This window comes from Suricata suricatta, chromosome 16 (genome assembly GCF_006229205.1).
Source record: "Suricata suricatta isolate VVHF042 chromosome 16, meerkat_22Aug2017_6uvM2_HiC, whole genome shotgun sequence".
Lineage (NCBI taxonomy): Eukaryota > Metazoa > Chordata > Mammalia > Carnivora > Herpestidae > Suricata > Suricata suricatta.
In genome coordinates this window covers 6,945,002-6,964,505 of record NC_043715.1, presented here as the reverse complement: position 1 = coordinate 6,964,505, position 19,504 = coordinate 6,945,002, and the positions used below count along the sequence as shown (strand labels likewise).

The 19,504-nt window shown below is 51.1% G+C and overlaps 1 protein-coding gene across 1 annotated transcript in view; it reads right to left on the bottom strand.

Annotated features, from left to right (window-relative positions):
- Nucleotides 1-1,357: 1,357 nt before the first annotated feature.
- The window catches only part of CDYL2 (chromodomain Y like 2), an 89,317-nt gene continuing 71,170 nt past the window's right edge, over nt 1,358-19,504 (bottom strand). Inside the window, exons 6-8 of the mRNA XM_029924214.1 lie at nt 15,034-15,244; nt 10,518-10,661; nt 1,358-7,951 (exon numbers count right to left, since the gene is read on the bottom strand). Of these exons, the coding sequence (XP_029780074.1) occupies nt 7,793-7,951; nt 10,518-10,661; nt 15,034-15,244 (514 nt within the window). The 3' untranslated portion in view covers nt 1,358-7,792. The remainder of the gene's footprint in view (nt 7,952-10,517; nt 10,662-15,033; nt 15,245-19,504) is intronic.

Here is a 19,504-nt window from a genome sequence, read left to right as displayed (position 1 = left end):
TTTAGGGAACCATGATTTACCAGAAAGATCCTTCAGCCTACGTGTTTTCATCTAGGATCAGGGGTATCCCACAAACCAGACTTAAAAGGGACAGTGAGAAGAAAATAAAGTTGCTTTTAGCGTTTACACTCTTCCTGCTTATTCACTACACTGGTGAGTCATTTAATTGTGTGGATGTGAGTCCCAGTCCCGCTCTGTTCTGTTTCCTCTTGCTGTTTGGTGAAGCGGCTCTGGAGCAGAATGCCACATCAGTGAACCTGTGAGAGGAGCCAGCGGCACAAGGTTTGTCTTATAGATGGCACACTCAGAACATCAGAAAGGCCTCATCCAGGCTGCGGGGAGACCAAAGGCAGCTAGGAGTAAAGGGCTTTCCAGGGTGAACTTGACCACTTAGGATGGAGTCAGGACCTTGCAGAAAGGGCAAAGAGGCACACAGAGCAACAACGAAGACAATGATAAAGACACCAAAAACAACGGAAAGGAAAAGGGGAGGCCAGCAGAGGGAAGATCCTGGGCTCCAGCCAAGGCTGGCTGGTCCATGTGGACAGACAGATGACACAGGGGAGAAAGAGCCATCAGTGGTGCACCATCTTCTCTACTCTGAGGGTGCTCACAATCGGACGGGAAGACGTCCTCTCCATTACTGCATTGAGGGTAGTTTGAGAATCATGGCAAGGTGTACCCACCTTTCCCACATTCCTAGACCCCAAGCTCCCATGTGACAGGGACCGTCTGAGTAATCCCTGCCTTTCAGCACCAATGCGGCACCTGAGACAGCAGGAGGCTCAATACCGCTGCTGGATAGATGGACGGTTAGACCTTGACCTTGGGCGAATCCCTTTCCCAGGATCCCCTGTTGCCACGAACCCTGGAAAAACTGGTTCTTCCTTTCCCGCATCTCCTATGATGTCACTGGGGCCAAGTTTTGGAGCCAGGGGTGCCCCTCAGCGTTCCTCTCATAAGAGCCACGTGGCGATGATGGAAGCAACAAGATCACCCACATGGAAGGATTTTACATAATTCCATAGTGACAAATATCGCTAGCCACATATGGCAGTAGACTTGTGCAAGATTGAGCTCTATAGGGAGTTGTCTTTGGTGAGGAGGCACTCTGTTCAAGTAACCTTCCATGCATACCAGGGAAGGGAATAAATCTTGTATCAACCTCCCATGAAAGATAATCCCCCCCTTCTATGGTCAACCCGTCGCTGCCTGGTGGCTACCAGCCTGAATCCCTGAAACCTCAAGCCAGGAGCCCGGACACCACCGAGAAGCATCAGTGTTTCAACCCCCGGGGAGCCCAGAAACTTCTCTGTTCAGAAACCACAGGTTTGTGAGTGTCATGTACACAAGCAAATGTCGACGAAGTTTCAACCTTTTTATTCAAAGCAGCTTCTCACAATGTATAAATACTGCATATTAGCACACATGAAAAATACAACTTCTAAGGCACCCAGAAATGTGTTCATACACGTTACAGGACCATTCACAAAGAGAGTGGACAATTTGCTCTAGACAGTCAGCATTTGATAAGTCAGAAGATTATTATCCCTCAGTACTGCACCCAGTCTCGGGAAATATTTACAATGCAGTGAGAAAGGGTCAGCTGCACCTGCTGTGTAATTCTATGAAGTACTCATACTTACAAATATTCAGAACTAGTTAAAGACTCACCCATGATAACCTGGCAAAACAAAACGAGTAGCCTAATTTGCAAAGGTCTCCTTGGATTTGGGTGTGTGTGCTACACCCATGATCAAATCCAAACAGTCTTAGGGTGGGCTGGAGAAGTTTTTGGTAGCCTGCTTCATTATCAGAAGTTTGGTAATAAGCCTTACCACTAGAATGCCACTTCATAAGCGTCAATCATTTCTCAACCAATTAATGGATCGGTGATCTCATCATGAATGAGAAATGGGGCATCCCTTGGTGTGAGAATTGAGGGAAATTCTTCTCATGCCAAATAGGACATTGGAATGGGTCAATGAAGAACAAAAAGAGGTGGAGATTTAGCAACTGCGGGATGCTGCACAGTGTAGATGCATTTTTAAAAACTCACACTGGAGTTCGTGATTCCAACGGAATCATCTACACTGGTCAGGTTATCTGGAAGAATGCCAGACCTCCACCTTCTATGACATGGATAAAGGCTGGGACTGCACAGCAGAAACACCCACCTGAGACTGCAAGTTTCAATCTGAGAAACTCGTCTTCCAGAGCCTTCTCAAGGTGATAAATCCCTCTGCATGGCCAGCCAGGTTGGTGGAAGTGAGCAGCTTCTCTGTGCCAGAAAGCATGCCCACCTCTGTCTGGATGTGCCCTCAGTCTATGAAACTCGTGTCTTGTTGGAATAATGAAATTCTTTGGTCCTTGGTTTTATGAAAGGCAATATTTTCACAATCCTGTCAACGTGGACATCAGCAAATGACTTCCAGCTGGGAGTCATGGCACAGGGACAAATTTAATACCAGATGGAACATTCTACGCACTCCAAACTTCTGGGAGCCCCAGGAACGAGCTCCAGTGTCAGGCCAGGTGCTGGGCCAATGAGGCATGGTTAACCCAGAGAAACACCAGAGCTGAGGCTTAAGATCAGATGTTGGTGCTTCTGACTGCCGCACGCATTACGGACATTGGAAGCAAATCTCCATCCTGATGGTAGACCTTCTGAGAGCTTACTAGTACTGAACTCAATAACTTGACTTTAGCCATATGACAGCCCTGGTCTCAAGTCATCGGTAAAGCCTCAGTAAGGAGAATCAGCTGGTAGCTACGGAAGTGTAGCCAACCAAAAGGAATCGTAATTTTTGGCAAAAACTTAAGTCCAAATTCCAGATAGTTTTGTTAGGCCTCAGACAGAATGGATGCACCACCAATGAGCTCCATGACTTACACTGCATTAAAACGGCCCCTGGCGAACGGACTCAGCTGATGCAATGCTCTTCATCTAGTTTGCCTCTGCCCTGCTAACCTCAGGTTTAGTATGGCTTAACATGCACAGTTCATTGATAAGACACTCGGGGCACATGGGAATGCTGATTACGTAACTGAAATTGACTTCAGATTGTCTACACAGTAAGACTCACATGTAAACTTTGTTAACACCTCTCATGGAGTGCTGACCTCAACTGGCTGGATGATTCCAGGTCAACCACAAGGGCCCTGGGGTCAACTGCCAAGGTCAAGAGCAGGAAATGCCATTTGTTCAGAACAAATGATAGACCAGCAAGCCCTCCCTGTGACCATGTCTAAACCATGTGAATAGTACGAAGGTGGCTCCAGGAAACCAGTCCTTGGTCCATTCGTATGGTGAAAGAGAATCACCAAGGTGCCTGACTGGCCCCTGCTGCCGTCAGCTCAACCAAACTCTCCAGATTAGCCATGACGTACAGACTGCACTGAGTCCATCAGCATGGCTTACGTTGCTTGGAAGAAACAACCCGTATTACCCTTATTTTTATTTTTATTTTTTTGCAACAAGCTTAAGGCTCTGTTCACAGACTCCATCAACTGCCACACAGTGAGACTTTATGGGGAGGTCCTAAACTACATATGTAGTTGCAAAGGTTGGAAAATTTTACTGATCCTAATGGTAAGGCTTATCCACAAATTCAATACATTTTCAAATTATACTTCAAACTCAATTGCTTTGAGAAAAAGAAGACTAAAGCTGCTCTCTTGACAATACGAGAGCAGTAGATTCTAATGAAAAAATAACATAAAACCATTGGCACCAAACCAGTATGCTATTTTCTGAAAGAACAAGTGATATTAATGGAAAAGATTGCCTAAAACGCATATCCTAACTTACCACAGAAATATAAAAGTTTATATTCTGAAAATATATACTGTATTAAAGTCTGTAAGCATTTCAACCAAAATCTGCAGAAATAACTGAGCAACACTTATCTACAACAAAAATATACATGCAAGACAACCCCCAAATGGTTTCCCTTAAATATCTACAAAGGCAAAGTGTAGATTTTTAAAGATTATACAAAACCATTTACAGAGAATAAAATAAAATACTTAAGAAATCTCATTTAGAGTCTTAAATACTGTGTATATTAGTGAGAGTGTCTAAATAATATGTACAACAGATCTAAGTGTCTGAATACAGAAACACAGAAGAGAAGCAATTCTGCATTTTAAATATTCACGTAGGAAGATTTGAAGACGTTTCTCTTTGTTTCTCTTAAAAAAATTTTTTTCCCACAGAAATCAGACTGGAAAATTGCATGAATGTGACTCAATTTCAAATTAAAAAAAGTTTATAAAATTTTCTAAACCAACAATTAATGGGAAGTGCCATTCAACATTCAGTCAAGGCTATTTTTAAACATGGATATTTGGAGCTACGGTTGCATTGATCAGAGTCCATTTTGATTACTACTTTTCCATCCTGATACCAAACTTCATATGGAAGGAAACCTATTGTCATGCTTCAGAGAGAACATTTCCTAGTCGAGACTATACTGGACAAGAATAACATTTTAAACGGACTCTCTTCTCAAAGCTACTCGATTTCATTCTTAGAGGGTAATTCTTGATGGTTTTTGGCCACAGACAGTAGTTGGAAGCAGGAAGGGGTATGTGGGCACATCAGCACTAGCGTGGGGTTTCCGAATGGTGGGGAGCTCTGAGCACCTTGGCAAAGTTCTACACAAAGTCCTCTTGGATCAAGACCACTAAGCCCAGTGGCTCCACTACAAGATGCTGGGTGCTGATCACCAGGGGTTGGAGCAGAGAGGGGAGGGGAGTTCTAATGCATGGCTGACAGGATGGAAGGACTGGGTTGCCTAGAAGGTTCCCTGACTGAAGAAGTACCCTCAACGACCTTCCCGCCCGTAGCTGTCCTTCCAACCCCAGAGGTCATTCTGGGTTAGGTCTGCCAAGACCAGGCACAATTCCTCAGAGACCTGCCCAGGCTCTGGGAAGGGACAGACAGGGTGGTGTGGAGGCGAAGCAGGGTGCAGAGAGGGGAGAAAGGACACTGTGGGTAGAGAGAGGGCTCTGTGACTGAAGATAAGAAGTGAAAGCCTGAGCCCCGCAGCTTCGAGAACGCTGTTAGGATAAACACAGACACATCCCCGGGTCTGGCATTTTCCATCCCAGGTCAAATTGCTAAAAGTCTCGATTTCATCTTCACAGTATCAAAACAACTATCCACAAAGTGGAGAATTCATCCATGCAGTCTACCCCATAGCAAACAGATTTCACCTACTTCTGCCCAATTGGTAGAGCATTCCCCTCAAATACACTGTATAGAAATAACCAAAACACAGACTGTCCTTTGAGACACCTCCTACTTTACCCAGAACCTACAAATTGACAGCCAGGAACTCTACCCTCATTAATGGTTTCACATTCTGTCTGACCTTATCGTCAGAGATCCTTCAAACATTCAGAAGTTTGGATCTGCAATATGGCCAAAGCAACAGCATTTCAGGTTCTTTCTGCAGAGAACAGAGATAGACATTGATCCAAAGGAACTTCCAAACATCCTCTGCCATTCCTAATGAGAATTCGGACACTGCTTCTCCAGACAGGAAACCCTATTCCCCCCAAAAGTACACAGAAAGCACAGAGCTTTTTCTTCAGAGGATTTAGCAGTGGGGAAGAGATTATCCGCACAACACACAAGAATGATGTCTGTCCAGGGGCTTGGGGAGAGCATACATCTGCTTTCTCAGAGGAAGAGACAACACCCAAGTGGAGATAGGACCATAGGCGTCTGGGCAAAAGTGGGTGTTTCCTCAGAGTAATCCCCTGCAGCCTAGACCTGCAATTCCTGCAGGATCCCACGGGGGCCAAGCAGGCGCAGAAGAAGAGAGGGGAAGGCAAGAAGTTTCCTCTTCCCTGACCCTCCTGAGGTCACGAGCAACTCAAAATGAGAGAGGCTGTCTATAGTGGGAACCACGGCAATTGTAAGGATCGTGTCCAGATGAACTTCATATGCACCGTCTACAAAACCATGTCTCTAGCCATAGTGTAGCTGCTCAACCTGTTCTTAAAACACAGAGCTCAGGGTCGGGAGTCCCCTCCCATTGCATCTGCTCACCTTTAAAAGAGAAAGGGTCAGAGGGAGAGACAGGAATAGCTAGGGCCCTCCCTGTTCTCAGCCTGTCTCCTCTCCCCCGGCTGTGCCCGGCACTTGCTGCTCCACTCACTGGGTCCAACAAGGGCAGAGATAGGCTGGTGATGACAGAGGGAAAGAGAAGATGAGGCAAGCAGCGGGGGCCTCTGAGAATACCCTGGGGTTGTCACGGACATGAAAAAATCCCACCATTCTGAGACTCTAACTGACCCATGGCAGGTTTAAGTCTAATGCAGAACACACTCCTATCATTGCTCCAAAGTCAAGGTCTTCCCTTTCTCCTCACCAACCCAGATCCAAAGCAACCCTGCCACTTCTCTGCAGCTGATCCATGGACTTTGGGCCAGCGGATACCGGGGTCCCCATGCAGCTCAGGGACCCTGGGATAGGAGACCTCATCCCTGGTTATTTCTCCCTGATGCACGTAGATGATTCACACCTCCCGACAGCTCAACGGAGCGGGAGCAGCTCCCCACATCCCTGGACAGCCAAAACCAGACACCGCTGTCCACACGGAGGAAAGAGACTCTGAAATCTAAGCTCCGTCATTTGCCCCAAAGGAAAAAGGCTCACTCTAGACAACATGCAATCCCTAGGCAGGGCCGATTAGCTCTTCCTGACGTCACAAACTAGGGACTAAGTCTGTCTCAGCACCATTCAGGCTGGAGGCCCCTTTATTTCCTTCAAGGCAGCAAAGTGAAGAAAAAACTCTGCCATAATTTCTCCCAACAATAAGGATGCAATTATTACAGCTGAGAACCATTTTACATGAAGAGAATCTGGTGCAAAGTTATTCCTCTTACCCATGGGGATCCTTCCATTTACATCTCTCTGAATTTTATTTCTGTGTGGTTCATTGCTGGAACACACCCAATGGCATGAACCTTGTATGGGATTTGGTCCAGGGCAGTAGGAAAATAATATCTGTGTCAATGACAGATATCATAATATATAAACAAAAATAAATAAATTAAATAAGGTTGATTAAGGAAAGAAATTTTTTTCCTAGTAGTTCATGTGTTTGTAAAACTAGCTTTACATATAATACACATAAATTATCAGAATTTCCACTTACATTGTTTTAAAAATATATATTTAACAAAACATTCCTAAACGTACAATATGTGGGTTTGCAAATCGCACAGTTGGGTTTTAAGACCAAGCCCTAAAAGTCACACAGATTTGCATCAGAGAGAAGACAGGCTGGCTCTGCACACAACCACTTTCACTCATTGGCCTGGAAATTCCCTAATATGGACCGTCCCCCGTCACCTGATCTGCACTTGACCGGAGAGCCATACAGCCAAGTCTCCGAAGCAGAGGCACTGTGTGGACACAGCCCGAGTCAGAAGGAAGGGGAAGCCTGGTTTCCCCTTCCTGGACCAGGGTGGCACATTTCAGTGAGTGGGGACTGGCAGAGGCCTGGGAAGATATAGCCCTCTATAGCTCTCTAGCCAGTGCAGGGGTGGATGCGGGGGGAGGGGGGGGGCTGGGAGAGGCCAAGTATGCTGAGTTTCCCATCTGTTCTACAAAATCAAACCACTGTGGAACACCAAAGGACGCGAGGAAATGGACACAACAGAGACACCTTCATGGACTCCTTGGCCAGCACACGCTGCGCTCTGATCTCTGAGGCACAGCGCAAAGCTGGAAGTCAGGTGCCCTCGAACATGGGGGCAAGTGGCCTGGGGCTCCTCAGACTTCGTAAATTTTGTCCTGCAGGTAGCTGAACAAGGAATCCAGGCCCTTGGAGGAGCTCCAGAGCTGCTTGAGCATGAGGCATTCCTTCTCGTTCACGTCCTCGAGCACAGATTTCAGGAAGCTCCGGACGAGGCATTTCGACTCCTCCAACACCTGAAGGGAAACGCATGAGCCTCGTTAGCCGGCACCCGGCACTCCGCTCCAGGAGAACGCACTCCGCCTATGAAGCACCAGCTAACTTTCCGACGCCCAAAGCCAGAAGAGCCTGCCTCCTGTAGTCCGGAACTTCCCAGGCCCGTGTCCCCACCGATGCCAGGGATGGGGTCTAGGCATGCCAAGACGTTGAGGCCTTGGGCCCTTCAGATGGCTGGGTGGGGGCTGAGATACCCCCCACTGCAAGAGCTCTGTCCTTTCCCCGAGGGTCTGACATGGACTCGGTATCATTTTCTACGGGTAGCATGAAAAAGTTTGGAAAACATTGCTTCACCTCCCCAGGCTCCACTGTGAAATGGCCACGATGATATCTGACTTATGGACGGTTGGAGCCACAGAATAAGGTCATGAACAGACATGGCGGGCAGTCAGAGTATCCGTAGGCCCTGCCCCACCCGCAGTGCCTCTTGGTGACCCGCTGCAGCAGCAGTCATAGTAGTGATCATTGTCACAGTAACAATAATTGCAGTAATTGCAGCGAAGGGCGAGACCAGCGGTGACAGAGTAACAACGCCACGGGACCGCAGTAGCAACAAGAATGGTGATGTTGGCAATGTGGTGGCGAGAATGGGAATGGTGGTGACGATGCAAGGTATTAGGACAGTGGGACGGCAACAAGAGCAGTCAGGCTGGCAGAGTGGGAAGAACAGTCATCAGCATCATCACAGTAACGAGTGGCAATGACCGGGCTGATCAGGGTAATAATCACAAGGCCCCACAATCACTACTGACCCACAGGCTGCCTGAGAAGTACTGTTCCTGCTTCCTCTCATTCCTTCCTCATGATAACTCCACAAACAGGTAGTATTTCTGTCACCGCGTTACAGATAAAGAAAGTCCAGGTGCCCAGGTGTGACGGACATGGCTGACTCAGCCGGGTGGCTGCCTCGCTCGGGCACAGCCACCGTGGGGCCGTCAGGCACCCAGCATCCTTCCACCGGCCTCCACCATCCTCTGCTGATGTCAAGGCTTTGCCTGACACTCGCCCCAAACAGAAAAATCGAGACAGGAGCTCCCGTGCTCACGCAGGCTGGCAGGGGGCTGGCATCCTCCTCCCCGGCCTGGGCTGGAGGCGGCCTCCTGCCTCGCAAGAATTCCCCTGAAGAACACTGTCTCCCAGGCCGCAGGGCACATTCCTTTCTCGGGCAGATTCCTTTCTCCAAAGCTCCTGATTTCAGAACCGTCAACAGGAGACATTTCCTTGCAGCATTTCTTCCACAGCGTGCTCCTCAGAGTGCCTCCCCTGCCCAGAGATCAGACTCCTCGGAGGAGCCTGCAGGCCTTTCTCCTACCTTCCCTTCCAGCTTTAATGTCCCTCCAACACCCCGTGTACCTGCACAGACCGCTCTGAGGCACTGTCTAAACCCCACACACAGGCATTTTTGGACCCCTGTGACCGCACTCACACCACTTCCTCTGCTTAGAATTTCTAAGGGCATCTCCATGCAGCTGATCCTAGGGGTCATCAGCCTTTTCCTGCCTGGGGATTCCTGAGACATGGGATTGTCTGAGCTCAAAAAAGAGCCTGCCCAGCAAAGTGGGATGAGCTGGTCACCACAGTTATCAGGAAAATTAAAAGAGAATCCATGGAAAGAGATGACCAGAATGCAGGGCCCATAATACGTGTTCACCAACGACACAGGCACATGGCCACCGGTCATCATGGTTGGCTTCCAGGAGGCACAGCTTATACCCGGTAGGTGCCCAGTGGAGGCCAATAAGGCAAATCATGAGCAGCATGGCAGCTGGGGGTGGACGGAGAGAAGGAAGGGGTGCTCACGGGTCTGACCCCATAACTGCACCCCGGCACCCCCCGACTCTGGAGCACACACAGAGGCTGCCCCTCACGCCCGCCCTTTTCTCCCAAATCACCTTTCTTGTTTCCTTGACCAGCGCTGTGGCTCCACAAGGGGCCTTTGCTCCCCGTTTCAAAGGGGTATTTCCTACTGTGCTCAGAGTGACTTTTATGAGATAAAATCGACACTTGATTAAAATTGGGTGCCTCTGTGGAGGCTGCATTTATTTATCCACTTCTCGGTGTGTCTTCAGAGTCCAGTGGTGACGTCTAGATGTGCTGAGCACTCCGTGGGCAGAAGGGAAACACGAGGGCAGCGTGTGCTCTTTCTCTCTTCTCTCGTGTGGTTTAGTACCGTCGGTCCTTATTTGCCTTTGTGTCTCATATTCTTTGAAACTACAGCTGTGTTGTGCTTTCGTGTGTGTCTAGGACTTTCTTTTAAGGCAGCGTACTCTACCCCAGAGTATAAATCTCTGCCGTGTGGTTTTCAAACTGGAGATGATGGGGAATATATCTAAGAATGTGGACTCTCTTTCTCTCTGTCTCTCTCCCGGTTTAAGCTCTCAACATTGAGACGAGGCATTTGTGGTGTGGTTACAAGCATGCCCTGCGTGGCCTCTGGCAAGTCAGTCGGTCCCTTCCAGCCTCATCACCCTCATCTGTAAAATGGGTCTGTTGCAAACACAAGCACACAAAGACACAGGAACTCACCACTGCGCTGCAGGATGCCATCTCCTTGACCCGCAACATGACTTCCTGGCTGAACGTGGTCGGCCAGAAGACCTGGGACACCAGGCCCCTGCTACACGCCTCCTGCGCAGTGAGCTTCCGCCCACAGAAGAGCATCTCATTGGCCTGAAAAAAGCAAAGGCAAGGGGAAGGCTGAGAGCCCAGAGCGCCTCCCACATCTTTTAGCGAGGCCTGGGCTGGACATGCACAACTGTCCCGGCTCCCGAAGGCAGGTTATTAGCTGGGAGAAGCTTTGGGAGGTACTTGTGTCCGTGTCTGTGAGGGTTTCTGATCAGAGGGTCCACAGCGTTCCTTAAATTCCCCAAAGCAGCCGCGTACCTACTGTGGGTTCGTTTGCCCAACAATCCTCCCCAAGTCTGGCAGCAGACCCACGGCGATGGGCTTGCACCAAGGGCGGGGTCCATTTCAGTGCTGACGCGATCCACCCCCCACCCCCCACCCCCGAGTGAACACATATCCACCCAATGTAATAAAGCCCTAAGCTAGAGGTGACAGGGAAGAATCTTTCTCCCTCCCTGGTGACATGCTCAAGTCAAGGAGCCCATGGCCACACACTGCTGTGTCCCCACTCTTTGGAGAAGTGGGTCCACCAAGAGAAAAAGGATGGAGGATGAGAGTCCTCCCTGAGCTGGGATTCCTGGACCCCGGCGTCCCCAAGGAAGGCTCCACTTCCAGATATGCAAGTTATGACAACAGCTGCATTCTTTTTCCTCCGCCTTTAAACCAGTTCGTGTTTCCATCACTGGCAGCCGAAAAGGCCCTAAATAATACCCTAAAACTAACGCAGAGAGGTGCGTCTCTCCCAGTTGCCCAGGGCTGTGCCCAGTTCTGAAGGGCAAAAAGCCCCCTCCCCACCGACACTCCCGCCGGCTCACCTTCTGTGGTTTCCTTCCAAACCCCATTCCCCTAAAAATCTCCTTCTGCTTTGTAGTTTACAGCTTCCATACGTGTCCTGGGAGGAGCCCAGAGAAGGTCACAGGCACCGACAGCCCGGGGCAGCCACCACTACCACTGACCAAGCGGCTCTCCCGTTGATAACTAGCGTGTAACGGTTACCGCCATGTGATGGGGCCCCTATCTCCTTCAGGATAAATCCCCACCGCCCTCACGGAGCTGACAATCCCTTCCCTGGCCAGCCAGCCATCTGCCTGCCCCCTGCATGCCTGGGCACTCTTGGGTCGATCCCGACATGCCCGGCTCTCTCAGCTTTTGGGCTACACGTGTGTGCTCTCCTTTGTTCTGGGTGTCGTGACGACCCAGAGGGCCATCTTTCTATGCCGGAGCAGAGAAATTTATCAGGCCAGTAATGAACCCACAGCATGCCTCTGGTTAGAGGTCTGAAGACAAACATATGTCATTACACTTATTTAGAAACACCTCTATCTCAGGAAGGGGAAATGAAAGCAAGGAACTCAATGGAAGGAGCCAAACAGAACACGGCTGGCAAGAACACGTCTCAGTCAGCAACATTCTTGGAGTTTCAGAAATGGTTAAAATAAAAGAGACAGAGAAAGAGATAAGGCTGTATAGCATTCACATTTTTGCAGCCACAAAGGACAGGGAGGAACGGGAGTGGCACTGAGTCTGGGCAGGGCACAGTGGCCAAGATCAAAAGGGAGAGTGTTTGCCTGTCTCATTTTTCTGCCACTGGTGAGACTGTGAGCAGCCTCGAGCAGGCCCCAAGCTCCTGAGTCCGAATGGCCTTACCGACCACCTGCTGGCCCTGCTGTGTGGACGGGTGGTGCCGGTGGGCGTGGGCTGCCAGGGGTCTCCACTGATCTTGAACTTGCCCTTCCTGTTTTGTGCTACCATCAAAGAGTGATGAGCCCACACTGCGGGGGTTCTCTGGGGGTGCCCATCCTTGCAGACTCACTCAGGAGGTGCTCTGACTGGGAGCCTTCTCTAACTACCTCTGAACCTCATCACAGGACAGAAGTGTGGCTGCTTCTGGGTCTTCTCTCTCCCCGGGTAGGAAAGCCAAGGTTAACAAGACCAGGGCAGAGGGAAGCGCAGGCCCTGCTCTGCCCTTGGCTTTGCCCTGGGACACTATGCAAATCTCTGTGCCTCTCTGAATCTGTTGACTCATCTCTGAAGTGGGTACCAAGTGCCACCTGTGAGGATTCAAGGAGCTAACAGGAGAGCAGGGAGACACCAGGTGGCCATGCATCACAGCCCACAGACGAGACCATCAAGGACGGAGCCCCTTGTGCTACTCATCTTTGAGCTTCTAAGCAGGAAAGCAAAAGGTCTGGTGCCTCCCAGGAGCTCACTTAGGTTTGTGGGCTCAGAGAGGGAGCAGCACCTGCTAGAGTCTTTCCTCAGCTCCCCGTACCTCAGTTTCCCAGCAGAACAGAAGGCAACAGGACCTACCTTTGCAGGTGTCGAGCAAGAGTGAATGAGACCATCGTGTGGAAAGTGATCAGCAAAGTAGCCCATGCGTGGTGCTGAGCACAAGTTTGGCCAACCTTGCTGGGACAGCCCGCTCAGCCCTCTGCGGTCAGAGTGCCCACACGGTTTTGATGTGTGATGCAGCACAGTGGACGTGGTTTGCAGAAAGCAAGTAATAAAGGGACAGCAGGGAGCGGGCCACCCCTGTGTAGGACCTCAGGACCAACAGCACTTCTGAGGACCCCACTAACTCCAGGGGCAGCTGGCACCTGAGGGCTTCACCCAAGGACCTCAGCCTGGGGTGGGAGATGGACAATCTCAGGAATCCTAAGGACAGAAGGGGCATGGAGCTCAGTCTGCTCAGCGGGGGGTGGCCACACCGAGCCCACGAGGCCTCGGGAGTCACGTGGGAGTTACCTTTCCCAGTTGTGGGATGTGAACATCAAGGCCAGAGACAAAACACAAAAAGGAACCAGAAGGCCTGGGTCATTCAAACCTTGTGAGCCTTGCCAAGGGGCTCCAGCTCAAACCAGAAGACCCACCAAGGGCTTTGTGAGAGACAGATAAATTATCGGAGGGCCTAGAAGCAGGCAGGAATGGAGAGAATGGAGGAAAGAGTTTCCAGGACCATCTGTTACAGCAGAGCAAGCAAACAATGTCAGGGCTGACCACGGGCCCGCCGGGTTCAATGCATGAGGTCACAGACGTCCCTTGCATGGAATGTGGCCAGTTTTCCCTCCAGTATCAGACAAGAGCACGTATAGCCACACATGTGGGTGCTGGGGCTTTCTAGAACTGGGGTGGAGGTCCTTCTTGGAGGGACGAGGAGACGGAAGTTGATTTCAGACAATACGGTCATGGTCAAACAAACACCACACAGAGACACGCCCCCTCCTCCAATTTCGGACTCACTGCTCTGATGCAGGTCCTCCTTTAGGACACACTGGTTAAGAGCACAGACTGAAGCCAGACAGTTTATGTTTCAGATGCCATGCCTGCCCCTCCCACTGTGTGACCCGCACAACTCACCCTCTCCGAGCCTGTCTCCAATCTGTCAAGTGGAGATAACAACAGTCCTACCTTCCAGGGCTGTAGGGGGATGGACTGAGTTAGCGCTGTCAAGTACTGGCCACGGTGAGTGCTTTCCAAGTGTTAGCTGTTATTCTTCCTGGCCCACACTGGCCTCTGGCTGTTGGTGCCGAGCCTATCGGCAGCCTGCAGAAAAGTCCACTGCTCACCCAGACACCCCTCTGCCTGCTTACTGACAGGTGACCCGGACAGTTCCTTAACTTCCCAGTTTCGCTCACCAGCTGAGTGGTGGAGACCCCAACACAGGCTCTCTGGGTGGGCCCTGCCCTGTGATGGCCCCAAATCCCTTCCTGCTTCTGGGACACACAGCAAGACTACATTTCCCAGCCTCCCTTGCAGGTAGGTGTGGCCATGCCCCTGAAAAGTGAGTGGGGATGAAGATGCCCTTTGCAGGCTTGGCTCTCTCTTCACGTCCACTGGCGGGAAACGGAGGTATATCTACAGATAGAAGACACCTGGGCGCCCAGTCAGTGTGGACGGCTGGACTAAGGCCAGAGTGAGAAAGAAATTTTTGTTGTTTGGACCCTAGGATTGTGGGATTGTTTGTTACAGCACCCAGTCCATTCTGATACGGGGTCTTATCAGGCTATTGTGAGGAATAAATGAGAGAATGGATGCGAAGTGCTTGAACTTACTTCACCTGGCTGAAACGACTACGTGCTTTAACTAGTTAAGTGCTTAGTTACGTGAACTAACTGAATTAACTCAGTTAAGTGAACAAAGTCCGTGTTTGGTAGGTGAACATCCCCATCATCTTCTCAGCCCTCGCCACACCCGCCCCTGGCATTTGGCGGCAGCGCGGGAAGGTTCCAGGATCAGCCTGTCCTCATCCCAGCTGCTCTGGGGAGGCAGGGGAGACAGAGACAGTCAGCAGATTCCACCAGCCGGGGGCACCCCTGAGCTCCTTTTTCACATGAAGGGCCATATCCTAAATCCAGGACAGAGAAGGGGTCTTGTTGGGATCACAGAGAGATTCTGCCTGAAGACCGAGGAGGCTTACCAGTGCGACCCCCAGGATCTGGGGGAAGGTGTATGAGGAGCAGCCAGCAGGCGTGAGGCGGATGGTGGCATACGGGGTCTGAAACCAGGCCTTCTCACTGGCCCACACAATGTCGCAGAGGGGCAGGATGGAGGCACCGAGGCCCAGGGCAGGCCCATTGATCGCGACCACGATAGGCTTCTTAAACTGGATGAAGGCCTTCACAAAGTCCCTGGGAGAAAAGAGAAGACCCTCTTTAACAGGTGACCAGGCTTGCCAAGACCCATTTGACACCCTTGAACCTACCGAGGCTGGGACAAGCTTCCCCGCTGCTGTCTGGCACCCTCTGGTCATCAGAGGGAAGAGGGTGCCAGGCAAGGGTCACCTCCTCCTGGACACTGAGCCACTAAGCTGCAGTCACAGGCATGGCACACTGGGTGGCTGGTAGCAGGTTTTCAGAAAGAAATTCATGGGGGTGACCACCTTTCCCAGTGTGCCCAGATGGTCCCAGGCCATGACCGTTGCCCCAGTCCTGCACTCACTCCCTGGACACTGACAACTTGTAAGTATCCCAAGGTAGCCAACCTGAATGTCAAGGCTCAGAACTAGCAAGAGAACACAAAGGAGGCCTATTTGAACACAAGGAGAGAAGGAACATTCTACCAGCACTGGCCGAGCATGGAGAGGTTGTTGTTGAGAGCTACGAACTCCTCACTGTTGGAGGTATTCCATCTTCGGCCGGATGATCACTTTGGGTGAAGTTGTAGAGGGGACTCAAGCTTCAGATGGTGGGCACAGGGCAGGACCGATGATATGTAACATTTCTTTCAGTCCCAGGTTTGTCTGACTCTGAATCACCCAAAGGGATGCCAGACCCATCAACGGTGGTTCTAGAATGCTAACAAGGATCCATCCATATGTTAGGGTGGCTTCGACCAAAAGTGGGGAAGGGCACTGGCATGAGGCATCTGGGATCATGGCTCTGGGGGTAGGAGACATTTTATCACCCTGCCCTTCTGCAGTGAGCAAAGTTCCTGTGTGCATCTGTACCCATTAGGCAGAGCTACCTCTCTCTACCTTCCTTGACTCTAGAATGCTTTTCACCTTTCCCCTAGCTGCTATATAAGATCTATAAAATGTTAATATTCATCTGGACAGGAAGAAAAGATCCAAGATGTCTAGTAAATCCTGCATCCTTCATTATTCCCAGGAAGACTGTAAACTACTGGGAACTCACAAGAATAAAATCCATACTCCTGACCATGACCTTGGTCTGCTTCTGCTTACATGTCTCTTGTCTCCCTCATGCCTGCTCATGATGCATGAGCAGCACGGGCCTTCTGAGAGTTCTTGGAAAGCACCAGTATCACAATTTGCAATTATCCTCATTACTTGCTTGCTTACTTGTCTTTGGATTCTCCTCCCTCTCCAGCTCCTAATGGAAACCTGCAGGTCTGCCTCATGCCCGGCTTGGTGCCCATACACATCCGAGTTCACACTTAGCAAATGATTGCCAAGTAAACAGAAATGGGAGTGAAGATGGCAGATGTGTGACAGGGACTCACTAGCTGTTCACCAGAGCCCAGAGAGCCGTTCCCTCCTCTTCCTGAGTCTGCTGCTGGAGCACATCCCCCCGCCCTCGCAGGTGGCTGTGGCCAAGTAACCAAACACTGGCCGATGGAGTGTGAATGGAAGCCATATGCACACTTGCAGGCCCATGTGCAGAAACCTCCCGCTATGCAGTCCGCAAGCTCTTGACAGGCCTGGCAGTCTTGGAAAGCATTTCCTGAGCCACAAAATGGAAGGGATCTGGGCTCTTGAGTTACACTTGAAGGACAGCCATGGGCTCATCAGTAACACCTGTTTCAGGTTCCCGTATATAAGTAGATTTCTATCACAACTGAGTCATCACATATGTTTGGGGTTCGCTCATTACAGCAGCTAACTGTTCACTGATAACAAACGTCTGGCTGATTTATCCTTTCTCAAGGATTAGCATTTCCCCCAATCCTCACCAAGAGATGTGGGCATCACAGTGATATGCTGGGATTGGATTCAACTGTGAGGAGATTGGGTTGGGGGTGTCCCATGACCTACATGTGGTCATGTAAGCCACACCCTTAATGCAGGCTCAAGGCATCCCATCTCCGGATTCCCCAAGCAGCGATGTGTGAGTTGAAGGGGGTGTTCTCTCAGCCATGGCCAGCCCCACTGCAGCTGAACCCCAAAAGGACGGTGCTGCATTCTGGCACCATGGCCCCGATTCCTGGTTTTCCGGTGGTCCACTTCCCGGCCTGACTTCCTCACTTCATGGCCTCAGTCACTGGCCTTAACATGTGATTTTCACCAAATGCAATTGGTGGCTGCACAGTACATGGGGCTTCTTGGCAGGGTCTTTGGAAACACAGCATCTGAGTGATTTGGCGCCGCCATTCCACATCTAAACCCCCTCATACACAAATCCAGGACCTTGCATCCTGGAGCTGGGAAGGAGTTCCGGAAGTCATCAAGCCAAATCTTCCACTCAGTGCAAGAGTCCCTTCCTGGCATCCTGAGGACGCCATCCCCCAGCTGCTGCGGAACACTTTCAGTGCAGAGGTCTTTCCCTAGCAAGACCCCCCTCCACTGTGGACCTCTTGCAGGCCCACCCACTCCAATCTGCACACGAGCCCTTCGGGAATTCACCTCAGCCCTCATGACCTTAAGGAAAGCACACCGTGCCAGAGCCCAGAGCCCTTCCCCCTACAGGCTCCACCCTGAGCCCTGTGCAGAGGCACTGAGCACCCTGAGGATGGCCAAGGGGACCGAGTGTGCCCAGCTCCGCCCCTGCGCCCCCACGCCACCCTGTCTCAGTCCAAGCCGCTTCGTGGGCTCCCGTCCTAGATATGAAAATGCAAATGCACAGACCACTGTCCCCATCCTCTTCCTCTCACTCAGGCAGAAGATCTCTATCACAAGGGCCCCGTGGACACAGAAGCCAGACACCAAACAGGATATTGCATTACAGACACTGCCGCTCAGATATCTGATCCTGCCCCTGGCAGTGGGACTGTGCGGGGGAGGTGGCTTGCTGTCTTCTTCAGCGTCAAAGTACATCAGTTGAGCTGACCCCAGCCCCTGCCACTTCCTCCACTGAGCCTGAGCCCTGCGGCCTCTGTCCGTCTGGGTGCTGGGCTGCTCTGATGTGGCAGAGACAGCAGGAATTTTGGGGTCAAGTCTCCACTCTGCCCCTAACTAGTAGTAAGATCTTGGGTAAGTTGCTCACTCTCTGGAACCCCATTTTACTCCCTGTCAAATGAGGAAGCCAATGGTTTGTCCCCAGAGGGGCAAACGTGTCCTGCCTGGCACACAGGAGCCCTCAGTTGCTACTGCCATTATTACAGTCGATGCACCTGCTGGGGAGGGCGGGCGCTGCTTTCGGTCCCTTCTCAGTGGTCGGAGATCCATCCTCCAGGCCCAAAGGAGGCCCGAAGCAATATTCTGCACACAGGGCTGGCTACATTCCACCTGGAACAACTGGCATTTCTTGTGTGACCTGGTTACCTACTCCCTTTAACCAGTGCCGTGGGGTGCAGCCCATCCACTGCCAATGGTCAGAGCCAGTACAGGACCTATGAGCACCAGATACATACGGTGGCAGTCATCGTGGGGCCCCCACAGGGGTGCTCTCGAAGCCCACTCCACAGTCAGACCAGGCTTAGCTAGAACTCACGGCTGGGCGTTAACAGTACTAGCAACGGAAATAGTGCCAGGTCAGTCTGAGCTTTTCACAGAGGTTATCTGCGCCTCTTCATCCTGGCAGCCGACCAGCAGGCCACCGCCTCACCTGGGACGAGTTCAGGTGAGGGCAGCCTCTCTCTCGGGATGGGGCTGGCAGCCTCGTTTGGGTCCTGGACAGAGGCCTGGGCCGGATGAATCATCCGGGCTCTTCTCACATCTGCTAGTTCATTCAACAAACATCTGCAGACTGAACACGGCGTCCTGGGTCACGTGTGTGCATGTTTTCTCTAGGAAATGAGGACGATGGGGCAGGAGCAGCGCTGGGGAGGTGCGGAGGCCGTGCGGCTTGCCCGGATCCTGGAGGCAGGCCCAGCTAAGAGCATGCACACCCCCAGAGAACTCCAAGGGACTGTCCCTGGGGCCAAACTCTGTTCCAGCCATGCTAGATGCTGAACAAAGTTCTTTCACAAGAGACTTCTCAGGCTGCAACTACGTTAATACACTTGGAAAGTGTGTAGGAGCAGGGACAGGACTCACGGTGTGGCTCAAACTTATCCACCGTGTCCCTCTCACATGATGCCACTCTGGAAATCTACAGAACATTCTCTGGGAAATGTGTCTCTGCTACATCATGTCCCAGACTGCCAGGGAGAGCCTTCCCTCTAGTAGCCGGGTGACAAAGAGCAGGACGCAGTCACTGTCTGACCCCATGGGCACTCTCCCCTATGGTCCTGTCTGCACCCCATCCATGCCCTTGAAGCTCCTCACCCAC